The sequence below is a fragment of the Leptonychotes weddellii genome, chromosome 8 (assembly GCF_054177405.1).
Source record: "Leptonychotes weddellii isolate Sample4059 chromosome 8, ASM5417740v2, whole genome shotgun sequence".
In the NCBI taxonomy this organism is placed as follows: domain Eukaryota; kingdom Metazoa; phylum Chordata; class Mammalia; order Carnivora; family Phocidae; genus Leptonychotes; species Leptonychotes weddellii.
This window is the reverse complement of record NC_138376.1, coordinates 121,275,753-121,292,852: the sequence shown is the minus strand read 5'-3', so window position 1 is coordinate 121,292,852 and position 17,100 is coordinate 121,275,753. Positions and strand designations below refer to the sequence as shown.

The 17,100-nt window shown below is 40.3% G+C and overlaps 1 protein-coding gene across 13 annotated transcripts in view; it reads right to left on the bottom strand.

The window, feature by feature from the left end:
- The window catches only part of ARID1B (AT-rich interaction domain 1B), a 425,168-nt gene that overhangs the window by 371,190 nt on the left and 36,878 nt on the right, over positions 1-17,100 (bottom strand). For all 13 annotated transcript variants that reach the window (XM_081829188.1, XM_081829193.1, XM_081829189.1 and 10 more), the window contains exon 2: positions 3,676-3,870. In XM_081829188.1, coding sequence (XP_081685314.1) covers positions 3,676-3,870 — 195 coding nt within the window. The remainder of the gene's footprint in view (positions 1-3,675; positions 3,871-17,100) is intronic.

Below are 17,100 nucleotides of genomic sequence, written 5' to 3'. Positions count from 1 at the left end.
CTGACTCTCAGAAACAAAAAGCAAGCAGTGATACTATCCATGTTAAATTTCATATAAGCGTGGCAGTTCTTTCTACCAGAATACCCATTTAAAATTCCCATCACAGGAGTGGAATGCTAGCCAGGAATCAAACTGTGACCCCTGAGCCAAAGACAACTTACCACTCAGCTGGTAAGTGGGCAACTCAATTTACAAACTTGAATTCCTGCATTTTAATCCTTTGCAGAAATATATGAGCAATATTAAATGAACTGGATTCAGCTCATTAGAGGTTCACAAACCAAACACAGAAAGCTTTGGAGGCTATCCAAAGCAAAGTCATGCCTAGGTGGTGATGCCCACTCAATAAAAACTCAATGTCATCATTATCTTTCAAGTTTTTCCCTGAGAAACATTAGCAGCCATGATTACAAAAATGCTCAGCCAATTACATTAATACTAGGAGAAAACAGATAGGACCAGCAGCCAATCACTGTGCCAGGACCTTGTCTGTGGACAAATTCATAATTACCCCAAATTTACAAACAAAGCAATTCACTGAGAATTCCTCACCAAAGAGCACAGGCTAAACCTAACAAAGTAAATGTGCTCTAATAACCTTTACCCAAAACCTTAACTGTTTTTTTTTCCCATTTCAAGGCTATTAATTAGCCTACACCTAACTGATCACATGAACTTGGTATTATAAAAGTTGCATCCCCTTTAAAATGTTACACACATTCAAAAGTGCATTCACAGCTATTTTTAGCCTTTTAGTTATCAAAGCAAGATACTATATTTTAAGACTATATTATAACTAAATGAAAGGGTGAAAAATCAATACAGATTATTTAGAATCCTTGATTATGATGAACTCAATATGAAAGTTTGACATTTTACGGCCAAGGCATTCAGTTTCTTACCAGATACACTATTTTCCTTTCATTATCAGAAAGATCTGTCCTTAATTAGAATTAGGCATTTCTTCTGGTTAGCAGTAAAATACCTAATCTAAAATCTTAATTAAAAATATGCTAAAATACTTGGTGAGTTATCTTCATCAATTTGTCCCTTCAAATAAATCCAAGAGTTACTGGATTTCAAAACTATATAGGAGCCACAGGAATTAAAAAACACCAAGAACCTAAGAAAATTAAGGCTACTCTATGTATCTGTGTATGTCCTCTACTTTTACCCTTACACATCTGGGGAAGAAAATAATGAAAAAAATATTCCTGGGTAATCATTCTCTTTTTTTTTTTTAAGATTTTATTTATTCATTTGAGAGAGAGAGAGAGCATGCGTGCACATGCGTGAGGGGAGGGCCAGAGGAAGAGGAAGAGAGAGAATCCTCAAGCAGATTCCTTGTGGTGCATAGAGCCTGACCTGGAGCTCGATCCCAGGACCCTGAGATCACAACCTGAGCCAAAGTCAGACGCTTAACCGACTGAACCATCCAGGCACCCCTTGGGTAAATCATTCTTTACACACTCTTTCCATTTGTTGGATTTCTACTTTGGGATTGCAAACTATGCCAATGTGGAAACCTTATAATAAGACTTGAACTCATTGAGAGAAAAAGATAAAGGAGCATCTGGTAGCTTGCCAAGAATACCACCTTTCGAAATGACTTTCAAATCTGACATCAGGAAAATATAGTGGAAAAAAAGAAGATGCAGAAAAACAAGGAGTGATTAGCATCTACTTCTTTCCACTAGTCCTGCTACTTCTTCCCTGCTGCCTCTACTCTCTTCCTGTGGCCAGGGTTATCAAACAGAACCATCAGGCCCCAAAGGAAATCAGCTAAAGAGGAAAATTAGGATTTTGGCAGCTAGCTGCCTGGGCCTTCTTCCCCTCAACTAAGGGCAAATTAGATTAAAACTAGAAAAAGAAAGAGAGAATCACATCTTACTTTTCAATCATCTACAAATTATTTCCCCCTCACAATTAGTAACCTCAGCTAAAGATGCTTTACTCTAGGCAGCAAAATATTGCTGGAAGAAAGGAATCATGTTGAAAAAAATTAACAGAGCAATTAAGTGTGCAAGTGACTGAGAGAATTCTGGGCAGCCAATTTAATAAAGGAGAGTAAGAACTATTGACAGTAACAAAGCCTGTTTAGGGAACCAACAGCTAGGACTCAAAGGCTGAGCTACTTCTATCTTTCCCTATAACCACCTTAAAATAAAAATATCACCCAAGGAGGGACAAAAGATAAAGAGAAAAAACAATATTCAGTCTATAAAAGAAAAGGCTCAGATGCAACTTCATCAACACAGCTCTGGAGCACGTAAGAGTGTACCATTCTCCACATCCACTTTAGAGAGAACAAAAGTCGGATCCAATGGTTTTTTTCCCCACAGATGATTTTTGGTCAAACATAGGGAAGAATTTCCAGAGAGGAAGTATATGAAACCCTGGAACGGGTTACTGGCAATGTTATGGAAGAACCTATCAAGGAGGCAGTAAAATGTATACAGCATCAGCCTAATGCACCCCCAGTGTTAAAGACACGGTGTGGGAACTTATAAATAAGGCTTTCTGGTGTTTCTAGTGACTAAACACCCTAACGAGTCTGAATCTAATTTAGTCTTTTCCTAATTTCATGCTTCCTTGGGCCAACATAACAAGGATCTACTCTCCAGTATCCAAGAGACCAGGTTTACTACAGCTAGAAAGTAGATGGTCATTTAAGGCAACTCCAACTATTTGATTCTAGAGAAAAAGGAGAAAAATACTGGGTTTTTAAAAGGAAGAGAAGTCTTCTTGTATTTTAAGTAAAAACACAAAACCCATCCAAATCTAAGAAAACAGATATATACCAAATCCTCTTATATGAAATTAATATGCTAAGAAATAAATGCAAAATAACTTTTTGGGAGAATAAAAAACTTCTCTCAAAGTCAATGCCATTTTCATTGTTATTTATTTTTTAAATAATTAAAACTTCACCTTACGAAGTCTATTCACAGTTCAAAATCTGCCAGTCTGACATCAGAAATGTTAGAAAGCCAAGTTCACTTCAGGGGTTTAGATCTATATAACTTGGTGCAAAATGATAACAGTGCCTATCTTTTAAATACAGCCAATAACACAGTAACAGCCCTCTACCAAACAGGTATTTTCGTCCACTTTTTTCTAGGACGCTCACTTTTCCTTTTTTTTTTTTAAGAGAAAGTGCGTGTGCGTGCACACGCGAGGGTGGGCAGGGGACAACAGAGGGACGGGGAGAAAGAGAATCTTAAGCAGGCTCCGCGCTGGGACCCCAGGCAGGGCTCCATCGCATGACCCTGAGATCACGACCTGAGCAGAAATCAAGAGTCCAATGCTTAACCAACTGAGCTACCCAAGCATCCCCCCACCCCAACCCCGCTCTTTTTTTAAGCAAGCTCCATGCCCAGCATGGAGCCCGACTTGGGCAGAAGTCACAATCCTGAGATCAAGACCTGAGCCGAGATGGAAGAGTCGGAGGCTTAACCGACTGAGCCACCCACGTGCCCCATCACTTTTCCTTCTTTGAAAGAAAAGGAAACTGCACATGTGGTTACCTGAAGAAACTATGAAAAGTAAAAGAAAAAAGAAAATCAGTGAAATTCCCCCTAATTCTCTCAGTACCAATCTTAGGTAGACAGTAAGCAACAAAGACAAAACTTTGTCACCAATCTGAAGGGGGATGGGGTTAAAACCAGCACAAACCTGCTGCTGTGGGTACTGCATTCCTCCCATGGCCCCTGGGGTCCGACCCTGGATGCTGATTGGATACCGCTGTGGGCCTGGGGGGCCGTAGGAGCCTCCTGGGTAAGGGCTGCTCTGCTGAGGCTGAGAATGAGGGTTACTGCCCATCCCATACAACTGAGGTCTCTTCATCACCATAGGATCCATTGGGCTGCCCTGGGAAGAAATAAACAAGACACAGATTAAGTCATTAATTATTACAAAGGCAGAAATTTTATTACACTAACATATACATTAAAAACACAATTATCCTTACTTTTGACAATACTAAAAATACATAATAATACAAATATCAAATCATTATGTTGTAACACCTAAAACTAGTATGTTGCAAGTCAATGATTTAATTTAAAAAAAAAAAAAAAAACCAATAAGCTGGCAAATAAAAACCCAGAAGAACGTTTAGGAAAAAAGCCTAGATGGCTACAAGACATTTATTGTTTACTTTTAGGAAGGTTTTAACAATTACAAGGGATCCAGTGTAAACAAGAGAAGGAAAGAGTTTGCAGAGAGAAAACATCTGCATCTAAAATTCTACTATACATATAGGAAATGAGCATGACAGTTAATCTCACCCAGCTCCTTTTAGCTTACTAGTCATAAAGACAAAGTATACTGAATGGTTAGCAATGCTTTTTGACTTCAAAGTATTCTTAGAACAACTACTTTAATTTGGACCTGAGTCTGCAACTTCTGATCAAACATTAATGCATCTGAGTGCTCATTAGAAAGTGAAAGGGGAGATTTTAGATAATACAGAATGTCTAGGGTAAAAATTTTCAAAGATCACTAGTGCACATGACTAGGCACCCAGCCTATGAGTCACAAGCCACCTTCCCTATGTCAGTATCTTACCAAACATAACCAGTTCAAAACTAAACTCTGACTTTTATTTTGGATTTAGTGAGTCAGCCCATGGGCCTCAGGGCCAAGGCCATCCAGGAGAGCCAGAACTAGAGCCTCTGCTGGGCTTTCTTGCCCTGCGTGCTTCAAAGGAGCAAAGCAGTGGTGGGGGAAGTCCCTCCCCACGGTGCTACAAAAGCCTGCAGCATTCATCCAACAGATCCCTCCCTCTTTCCTTCCTTCCTTCCAAAACCATATATTGATCTACACTGTATGCCAGACTCTAAGGCTTAAAGATCAGCAGAATAAATGAGAAAGCGCCAGGCTCGAGCTGGGAAGGGACAGGGCACAGAGTACCACAGAGCAGAAAGCAGAGGCTCAAGGGAGGTGAACTGCCTGATGTGTATGAGGAGACATACGGAGTTCAGATCCAAATGAAGGAAGAATTTGCAGAGAAGCAGCTGAAGCAGGCAGAAGCCAGTATGTGTGTGAGCCCTGCATGTCCTCTCAAAGGCTTCAGGTTGCATCTTGGGGTGAACCACTGGGTGCTTTTGACAGAGAGCGCTGTAGTCGGATCCAGCTTCTGGAAAGCCTGCTCTCGAGCTGCTGCCTGGAGCCAGGGCGGGTGCCGCAGCCAGCAGATAAACTGAGGTCCTGAACTGGTGGCATGGTGGGAGAGAGCAAGCGCAGATTCAAGTAATGGTGGAAACGCAACACAACTTGGAGACTGAGCGATGGAAGAAGACAGGAGTCAGTGGTGGCTCAATAGATGGTAAGAGACCAACTGAGACAGATATGCAGAAGTAGAAGCAGCTCGACCCTCTCCCCCATGTGCCAGAGGGAGCCTTCAGTGTCCTACATAGGAAATGTGAGGTTCCTATAGGAAATCCAACTGAAAACATCTAGAAGGAAGGGACCCAATATGTTTGGGGAGTAAGGGCTGACCTAGAATGATAAATAGGGAAAAGTCAGCACATAGAGGGTATATGCTCCCTGAAGGGTGGCGATTTTTCTCTTTTACTCACTACTGCATCTCCAGGACATAAGTCAAATAGTACACCTGGCATATAATAAAATGTTCAACAAATACTCCATGATTTAATCAACAGGAAGCATATAAAAACTCAAGAACTTTATCCAGGAAGAATACATCAAAAAAGAACAATGGGTACAGGACAAAATTGTAGAGAATACTACCATTTTAGGGAGAAGGGAAAGGAGGAGGCCACAGAGAAGCCAAAAGGACGGTCAGAAAAATAGAGATTCTAGAGAGTCTGGGGTCATGGAAAAGAAGGAACTCATGGGTCGCAACAAACTAGGCATGCCAAATGCAAGCCAGGTGCCTAAGAGGTAAGGGCTAAAAGCTTTTCTATACTCGATGACTAAAAGGAAGTGCTGGGTTTGGGAAGGAAAGCCTCATCACAGAGGTGAGAGCAGTAGTTAGAAGGTAAGCAACGAAGGCATGAAATGGGAGGTGAGAGGTGAGCCAGGAGCACAGACCCCAAACCCAAGCTGGGGAAGCTACAAGAACTGGCAGTCTTTCCTCCCGCTGATACCCCAGCCCAAGGCTGCATGCAGTCTTTGCCCTCCTTCCTTCAGGTCTAGTATGTGCAGTGTGCCAGGCACTGGAGGAAAATGAACAGCCTGTCCTGGAGAAATAGCAATTCACTGAAGGAGACAGGCTGAACAAAGATTAGAATGCATGCAGTAGATACCCTAACTGGACACACAAGGCACTGAGAGGAGGGAGCATCTCAATGGGTCTGTGATGGGCTTTAACAAAGCCCTCCTATAGAGAAACTCAGCTCTGAGGGATTCATAGGAATTTGCCAGGAACTGACCTCACCTGAATGAAAATATGTGTAGGCCAAACAGTTCTGCTCAAAATTCACAATTTCATGGAATTTTAGATGTGTTACTTTCACCAGTCAAGGAAATTTTGTACTCACAATGACATACTGATGTTACACAACCTGCCCTAACCTCACAATTCAACACACATATATGTTGATATAGTGTCATAAGACAAAAATCGAGTATTAAGAACTAAGTTTTCCCAGAAAGATTTAAATTAGAACATATGCCTTACCAAAGCAAAATGTAATAATTTTCCTCACTTTTCTTTCAAAATATAAAATAAAATTTTCTGTGGAAGTGTGAAAATCAAGGCTTTAGCTGGTGATCTCAGAATCCGCAGAGTGAATGAATGGCCAACAGAGAAGCTGAGTAAATCAGATTTCAAACTACATTTTGAATACGGAGTCCTGAGACAGCCCTATCTTCACATTCAATCTGGATTAGCCAGGACATAGGAAAGGTCTACTTATTTCACTTTAAGTAGTGTACTACCAAAACTGGCTTAATTAAAGCAGATATTTAAGATGGAAAAATGATTGGAATGTCTATATTTTAATGCTATAGATAACAGTGCAGCAAATTCACCTTATCGGTGACTAAAATTGTTTTGTAATATCTGTCTCATCACTGCCATAACCTCTCACAGTCCTACTTAAAATTCAGTTAATTTGTACCCATGTCAAAAATGTTAGCTTAACCCTGAGCGTTCTGAAAATCAAAAACATGAAATACACAAATTATCTGTACCTCTCAAAATGCATCTAATACCTTTCAGTGAGACTTCAGATATGAAAACAGATAATTATACAACGCAAATTATTTAATTTTAACCCTCTCTCCTTATGGCCTTGTGTTAAATACTCATCTACACCCCAAATTCATCCTGCTGGGGGCTCTTGCTATTTTCAACATTAAATATGTACAAGAACAGGATCTCAACCACTGCTTTTCACTACTACCTCTTTAGAGAAACCAAAGGCCAAACCAAATCTAAGTCTTTTCCAAAAAACCTAAAGGCCAAGTCGCTTCTCGTATTCACTTCTAACCCAAACAATTCTATATGTTTCTCAGTTAACCTTCGGTTGATCTATTTGAAAGTACCATCATTTTCATTTCTCATATAAAATTTATGCTGTATCAGAGACATTGTCCACATTAAAACAGTCCTCAAATACTTCTCTAAATATGTTATTCCAAATATGCTTTTCCTCCCTAGATAGCATTCCACAGTTTGAGCTTCAATTCTGTAAAATAAGACAAGTGCTTTGAAGGCCACAGTATGTACCATCCATTTTCAAAGTAGGTTTAGTTACTCAGTGTCTCGTGCAATTTTATTTCTTGGTAAGACTTTGTTATAACTCCTCCCTTGTTCAAATAAACTTTTGTGCATATATGTATATGTGAGCTGGACACCACACATGCATGCACACACACACATGCTTTTCTAGATCTCCTTTTGGAAAGCTGCCACTATTACCTACATCCCCCAAAATCCTCAGAAGGTTTTCCATCCCTAGGACGACTAAAGAAAGAGAACAATGTGTATTTTTTAAATATATTTTGAATATGAATTCTAGACAATTTAGGCTGCACAGTTAGGCTATATTATAGATAAAAGAGGTTTATCAAAGGCTGGCCTAAGAATCCAACAACCCTTTTATTTATTTATTTTTTAATATTTTATTTATTTGAGAGAGACAGAACATGAACAGAGGGAGGGGCAGAGGCAGAGGGAGAAGCAGACCCCCTGCTGAGCTGGGAGCCAGACACAGGGCTAGATCCCAAGATGCTGGGATCATGACCTGAGTTGACCCAGGCACCCCTCCAAAAACCCTTTTAAAAGATAATCCAAACAGGGGCATCTGGGTGGCTCAGTCGTTAAGCGTCTGCCTTTGGCTCAGGTCATGATCTCAGGGTGCTGGGATCAAGCCCTGCATCGGGCTCCCTGCTCAGCGGGAAGCCTGCTTCTCCCTCTCTCACTCCCCCTGCTTGTGTTCCCTCTCTCGCTGTGTCTCTGTCAAATAAATAAATATTTTTTAAAAAAAGATAATCCAAATTAAACAACAACTTGTATACTTTTAGTATACATTTGATAGACTTTTTTTTAAAGTAGGCTCCACTCTGGGTGTGGAGCCCAACGTGGGGCTTGAACTCAGGACCCTGAGATCAAGACCAGAGCTGAGATCAAGAATCAGATGCTTAAGTGACTGAGCCACCTAGGCGCCCCAACTTTAGATAGACTTGATGCTTCCTATACTTTTTCCTTCACTACCACTCTTCCAGAGTATACCTGGAATATGTATACTTTATTATAAATAATAAAGATATCTATGTAACTGTATTTACTACTAAATATCAAGCTAAGGAGATGGTTTATTGGTAGTTGCTTTCTGAATATAGTATTTCACAATTTTTTCAGCCCAATTCCTGAAACCACAAATTGAAGAAAGGCACTGCAAAACCCACTGAAAGAACTATCATATTTTCTTGATCTATAACCACATCTATATATCTGGATTAAATAAGAGCTCAGAGAAACTCTTCCCATTCTGAACCATTATTTGGGAGAATATTCTATCCTACCAGCAACTAAAGAGGACTTTGAAGTAATATCCCACTACCTATAAAATGACAAAAATAATGAAACCCAATGTGAGTAAATGAGTGTTTATACTAGTGGGTTTTAACCCACTAGTAGGGTTTTTTTTTTTTTTTAAAGATTTTATTTATTTATTTGAGAGCGAGAGAATGAGAGACAGAGAGCATGAGAGGGAGGAGGGTCAGAGGGAGAAGCAGACTCCCTGCCAAACAGGGAGCCCGATGCGGGACTCGATCCCGGGACTCCAGGATCATGACCTGAGCCGAAGGCAGTCGCTCAACCAACTGAGCCACCCAGGCGCCCCCCACTAGTAGGTTTTTTACCTCTACTTCACTCTGACAGATAACAGGGCAATGAGCTTTAAACTAAAGCTTTAAAAACTATATCTTGTTCCAACTGTTATCCTCTCTCTCTAATGGGGCAGAGGTGCAATTTATCCAAATCTGCGTGCAGCTATGGATTCCTAATACTGACGGGAGACAGCACGGTCCAGTGAAGAAAGTGCGGGCGTGGCTACAGAGTGGGTCCACACCCTTACCTCACCACTTACCACCACCCTACGACCCTGCATATGTTGCTTCTTAGTCTTCTCACTCACTAAATGGAAGAAATAATACCTAACTCACATGAATGTGAAAATCCAATTAGTAAGAACTGTAACAGTTCTCAGAGCCACATACCAATTGTTCAAAGAAAACTAGAACAACCCAACTCTTCAACAATTATGGAATATGTGAACAAGCCATAACATACGAACACAGTCGAACAGAGACATGGAAAAGTACATACAAAACAATGTCAAATGTTTAAGAGCGATGTGCATGAATCACGGCTATGTGAAAATCAGGCCGATAAGGATCAGAGCCAGCCACAGTGACCTGTAAGTAGTGGCCGTTCTATCGTGAAGCCATCTATGTTTACTTTTCTGTGATAATGTCTAAATATAACTTGAAAATGCCCGTTTGTTCCCAGGCATGCTGCAAACATTACTATGGTTTTCTGTAGGGTCGGGGTGGATGGGACACAGCTGTCCCACACTTGTCCTCTCCCATCCCCGCACCCACACTCCCATTTACAGCATTCACAAACAGGGGACGGCTGCTAGTCCTCATTCTGAGGATGTTCCTGCTTCCCTTCTCTGTCTGCCTAAACCCAAGCTCACTCAAGTCCTGGTTCAAGGACAGCAGAGCTTCCGCCTTCACCACACCCCAGAAACACTATCTGTGGGACCTACCCCAAGATCTTTCCTGTAACAGACTGCCTGTAACAGACTTCTCAGTTGCCTTGTATTGTCATTTGACTCATGTACTAGTTTTTCATTTTTCATGTGTTATTTCTTCCCTCCCAAGTAGTCTAAAATGGCAACACCTACGCTTCGCACTTCTTTATGCCTCACTTAGCGCACAGCACAAGTGACTTAGGTGGTGCTGACTCAGTAACTCCACGGGAATGATGACTGATAACGTCAAGTAAAATCTTCTCGAAAACAAAAAGTAAAAATCACTGACCAATTTCTGTATTGATTCTGTACATAAATGCAGAAGACGCATGTAAAGCCAACGATAACATACAATACAACATTCCTGGTCAACTTCTAATGGCGTTAAAATCGGTTTAAATCAAAAACAGAAGAGCAAGACACTGAAGACTTTTCCTTCATTTCCTGTTCCTCTTCAAGCCAGAAAATACCAAGATTCTCAGTTACCACCGTCACCACTACCACAGAATCCAACTACCAAGGAAACACTGTTATCCCAGGTAACACACTGAAGGCTGGCAGTTGTGGGGACTTGCGCAGGGCTGCAGCACTCACGTAGAGCCAAGACCAGAACCCAAGTCTTCCTGACTCAGGCCCACAGTCCCTGCACTACAGCTCGCATCCATGTATGGTCACGAAACTGAGGCAGGGAAAATGCAACCCGGCACCTAAAACCATTGTGTTTTTACTTGTACTAATGACAAGACAGTACCTATTTATGAAGACCTGAACTTCAAATTTGAGTATCAACACACCGTGAGTTCTCCCTCTGTCAATACAGGAATATTTGCTACATTCGACAATGGTATGGGAAGATCAAGAAGTGGGATTCTAAGCCATCAGTCAAGGCAGAAAAGGCCGTTTGGTTGTTGGCTCTAAGAACCACGGTGCCCTCTAACCAGGAGGCCATCTGCAGTGAGGGAAGAGGAGCAGAGAGGGACCAAAATACTCATATACTGGCTCGGAAAGACAACCACCGTCAATATTTTTGGTTTGGGTTTCCTTAAGGCAAGTTATATAGAACATATCTACTTGTGGAACCACAGAATGAAATTTGAGTAAGAGGGAGGGCAAGGGGATGAGGAAAAAAAAATGTAAAAATGGGATTGTAGGCAATTTTTATTTGTGCAGTTTTTATCTGAAAGAAACATGTTTTGATGTGTAATTTTATTTTTTTAAAGATTTTATTTATTTATTTGAGAGAGTGAGAGAGAGAGAGAGGGGCGGAGGGGTGGAGGGTCAGAGGAAGAAGCCGACTCCCTTCTGAGCAGGGAGCCTGACACAGGACTCGATCCCAGGTCCTTGGGATCATGACCTGAGCAGAAGGCAGATGCTTAATCAACTGAGCCACCCAGGCACCCCTTGATGTGTAATTTTAAATAAATAAATTTGTCACATATATATTATCCTTAAATGGGACAGGAGTTGAAGACACAGTATTTTTTCCTAACTATATTCTAAATTGAAAATACCTGGATTTTCATTTTTCAGAAGATTAGCCATAAAATATTAATATGTTGTTACATACGTATAAAGTGACTTCCATAAACTACCAATAAAAAGCAACATTCAGAAGCTGTGATTATTAACCCTTAGACATACTTTAAAAAATGCATCCATCATGTACGTACATCCAAAATTAACATATAGTGTCAGAGGCCAATGAAATGTCCTCTAGAAACCCATCCAAAGACCTCCTGACCTGCATTATCAAATAATGACCAACATCTACCATGAATTTCCAAAGCACTTTAACACATTTCCATTTGATCACAATTCCTAAAATTCTCTGGATAAAGGATTCAGCAATGAAACAACGAAGCTTAGGACAGAAAAGAACCTCACTGGTTCATAGGTGATGTATGTGTGAACCCCCTAAGTTCTACAACCATGAAATGTTATGAATTCCTTCCTCCTATGTAACAAAAATCTGTACCTTGAAATTTATGTCCATTGGTTTCACTTAGGTCCTTTTGCAGAATATTTGAAGACAGCCATATCTATTTCCTTTCTCTTAGCAGAATATGCCAATTCTTAGTCCCCTTAACACAAAAAATCTTACGGGGCGAACAAAGCCTACATTGGTATCCATGTGGCCCTGGGTCTTCATACTTGTCCGGCAGCCCCGTCATATTCCTGATCCATCTCATGAGCCACAACGAAACCCCACTTCCCTCTCTTCTTCCATGATTCAGCTGGTTATTGACTCTAGAGGTAGAAGTTGGTCTGTATCTCTGCTTATTTTCATTTTGCTTATTTCTGGTCACTGTTCTACCCTGACATCTAACATATTAACTGTATCTCCTTTCTTGACTTCAACCACCAATTAAATCAGCATGCCATTTCATTCATGTCTTTGCCCATGTCACTCACAAAAATATTGAAGAGGTCAAGGAAGAGGACAGAGCCTTTAGCTAACCACTAGTGCCATTCATAAAGACTGACATAAATCCAGGCATCAGCATTCTTGGAGCAAGAGGAACCTTGGGAAAATCCTTTCCACTGATGCAAAGCACTCTGCCGATTCACTTACTACACTTACTATGCAAACACAGATATCTACCTTGGGTGACAACCTCTTCCCTGCTTCAAATTCCTCCATCTTTTTCATATAAAATAAACAGTCCACGGTTTAGAAAAACACTTAGAATTCTAGACAATAAGGTATAAGGGAAAGGGAGGGAGTTTAGAGTCAGACAAACCTGGGTGTGAATCCTTCCTATACAACTTACTAGCTGCGTAACTTAGGCTCACGTTTTAATAGAGTACAGTCATGTTCACAGCTTTTGTTGCTAGGGGATTAAATGAGGTACCACCACAGGATTTATCACACAGTAAGAGCTTCCTAAATCTTTTTTTTTTTTTTCTTTTTGTCTTAACAAATTAGCAAATTGAAGTCAGAGTGAAATCACTCAATTATTTATATTCTTGTCTCCCAGCATACTGTTAATTAAAGGTAAAAATTTTGTTTTATTCATCTCTGTGTACCTAGCACTTAGCACAATGCCTGGCATCATTAACATTTGTTGAACGGAAAAAGCAATGACATGCTTAACACCACGTGGCCAGTTAAACAATAGGACTCTAATTGGAATGTAGGCTTCTTGACAGTCAATAGGTGCAAGAGGTAAATAATCATGCATCACTGCAGACAATGCTTCACTTTTCACAAGTTCACATAAGCCATAGCTTCCATTACCTCCTCATGTCTGCGTCCCCCAAATATGTCTCCCTTGGCTGGTTCCCTGAGCCCCAGAGCTCTACACCCAACTGCCACCCAACATTCCTGCCTGGATGTGTAGGATACTCCCCACCTGTTTCTGATCTCCGTGAAAAAGACCCCTACCCAGATGGACAAGTTAGAATCCAGGGATGCATTCTGACTCCTTCCTCTCCCACCACAGCCATCCTTCACCAAATCCAGTCAGCTGGACCAACCATCCCTGCCAAAAGGAAATCTCCCTCTCCGACCATACTGGCCTCTATGGGGCTTTAGAAAAACCATATGCTTTCCCACCACTGGACTTTCAACTACACTGTTCCGTCCACGTAGAAGGAGCTCTATGCTCCTGCAGAACTCAGAAAACCCTGTGCTTTTCCTTCACGGCACTCAGTAAAGCCTACCCAGAATATTTATTTGTGTGACTATTTGATAAATGTCTGTCTCCCCAACTGGACTGTCCCACAGGAACAGGAATGATGAAGTGAGAAGACAAATATTAAGCCCATTTATAGCTATCATCTAGATACCACAGAATAGGTCCAGAAAATAAGACTATCTAGGTTCCCCAATTTGGGGTGGATTTTTATAAACTGGCAAAACCTATTATTTGCCTAATCCCCCAAGCTCAGCAACTTGCTAAGTCAATTCAATGTGTAAATTACTGTCTGAACCATACTCTTAAATTTAATTTAGCAAATGTAATAATTTTATGAATAAACCAAAGTGTATATATATTTTTTATTTCAAGAGCAGATTAGATCTAAAGGGAATATCAAAATAGTAATGGTATATATTTCTATTTTCCCTAGATTTGTTATTTCTCACCACCCCCAAAAAAAAAAAAAAAAAAAAAACTGTAAAGCTATTACCATGGCTTTAACTATTTCTAAAATTTACATCTCTAAGTATACACCATCATTCATATTCATGTGTCACTACTGACAACTTAGTAGCAGGCTTATTTAAGAAAGAGAAATAATATAGTATATTTCCCATATAAATACAGATTTAAATCAAGGAAGGAAGTTTTTGTGGGAATATGTCAAATTTCAACCTCATCCCTTTTAGCTGTGTGATGCTGAAGAGAGTCACCACTTAAGTTCTCTGCATCTCAGTTAACTCATCTGAACACCAAGAACACTACCAGTATCACTATAGAGCTGTTATACAATTGGAGATATTGCAGTTAAGTCCTTGGCACATAACAGGCTTTTAATAGGGGTAGATTTTATTATAGTCATTATTACGTGAAAGTGTAACTCCACAATAATCACTATGAGGCACGGATACTCCCCACCCCTCTGCTAATGTGCAGAAGACAGACGCTGCTAATCAATCCTAGAATTCATTTTCCTAAAGTCCAGTAAACCTCAGGATCTTTCACCCTGTACGGTGGCAGGAAGCCACTACCAATTATCAGATTTTGCAAACAAGCAGAAGCCAACTTGCTGTGTCTACTACAAGGGAAAAGCATAAAGTCTGACATTGGGTAGACCTGAGTTCATAATTCTCTCCTGCTGCCGACTAGCCATGAACTGCTGGGTAAATTATTCCAGTGCTCTAAGCCTCAGTTTTCCCACCTTTCAAGGGAAGTTAATACCTCCCTCAAAAACACAACCATTCTAAAGATGTTTGGTATGCGATCTGCATGGATAATCAAGTCCAAGGACATGTGAGAGTGGCACCGAAAGACAAACCGAGAAGTTACTGGTTTCCCCAGCAATCGCCATGGTTACCAACATGTCTGTTTCAAACTATTTTATTAACTTTTTAAAATCAACTTTAAAATTGCATTAAAGACAATGCCAGTACAAATATTACGAATGTTAACAACTGATTTACCTATCTCTAGACAAAAAGTGCTTGCAGTGCTTCATACACAGGCTACCAGTCCCTGGTGCAAACATGCTTCCTGGAGACATGGTCCTATTAAAGATCCACTTTATCAGAGCCATAATTAAGTTAAAGCATATATTGGTGCTAGTGTAATGTGACCGTTCAAAGAAAAAAAAGTTAATATGACTAATATACAGTTGACTCCTTGAATAACATGGGGGTTACGGGCACTGACCCCACACAGAACCAAAAATCCAAATACAAGTTTTGACTCTCCCAAAACTTAACTACTATTAGCCTACTCTTGACTGGAAGCCTTACCAATAATATAGTCAATTAACACATATTTTGTATGTTATATGTATTGTATATTCCATGTTATATGTATATATACACCATATTCTTACAAAAAGTAAATCAAAGAAAAGGTTATTAAGAAAATCGTAAGGAGGGACACCTCGGTGGCTCAGTCAGTTGAGTGTCAGACTCTTGATCTCAGCTCAGGTCTTGATCTCAGGGTGTGAGTTCAGGCCCTACACTGGGCTCCACACTGGGCTTGGCCCCCACTTAAAAAATTTTTTTTTTTTTTTAAAGAAAATCGTAAGGAAAATACATTTATAGTACTATGTTCATCAAAAAAAAATCCACATATAAATAGCTCCATGCAGTTCAAGGCCACTCTTCAGTACAGACTGAAAAAGGGCAATTCAACGCATATATAAGGCCTAGGCAGGGATCCTACACTGAAGGAAAGAAGACTGCTACAGAGATGCTATTAGGACAGTAGACAAAATCAGAATATGGCCTGCAGTTCAAGTATTGCACCCAAGTTAAATACCCGAAGAGCACTGAGGTCTGTAAAAGAATAACCTCATCCCAAGAAATATGCTCCAGGAAACACACTGGCACATAGGAAGGAGTAAAGGGGCAGGGTGGATGCAAGGAACTCTCAAATGATCCTGAGAAAATACAATGTAGGTAGATAGGTAGGTGGGTAAAAGTAAATGTAACAAAGTGTTCAAAACTGATGTATCCAAGTAAAAAGTAAATGGAACTTGTCTGCACTGTTCTTGAGACTTTCTTGTAAATTTGAAATTATTTCAAAATAAAAGCTAAAAGAAGGGGGCAAAAAGAAACTGAAAACCAGAACCATCACCACACCTTTCCTCTGCAAGGAGGCCTGCAGCCCCTCAAAATTGAGAGCCCCTAATGACCTCATGGTGTCAATGGGACCAATGGGGTCACTGGCAGGCTTAAAACCTAAGGGGGTGGGGCGACGCCATAAGGAGGAAAGTAGCGGAAAGGAACATGCAGAACCAGAAGAGTCAGAACACCAGGAGAGCACACACAGAAAAAAGAAGGGTACGTGGTAAGGTATTACTGGGGAGGAGGATGGGGCTGCAGTACTTTTCCTAAATGTACTAAAGGGGGCAAAACACATGCTGAATATATGTAATATTTTAAATATGTTTTTAAAAATAATCCTCGGAAGGAGCTCCTGGCTGGCTGAGTCAGAACACTGATTGACTCTTGACCTCGCAGTTGCGAGTTCAAGCTCCACATGGGGTGCAGAGATTACTAAAAAAAAAACATAGTTAAAAAAAAAGGAAGTCCTTTACAAAAAAAAAAAAAATCCTAGGAAAACTCCCCCCCACAAAAAAAAATTTTTTTAATTAAAAAGAAAAAAAAAACCTTCCAGGTTAAAAACTTGCTCTGGTAGAAACCCTTTCCCAAAAATCACATTTTCATGTTATCACCCTCAACTTTCAA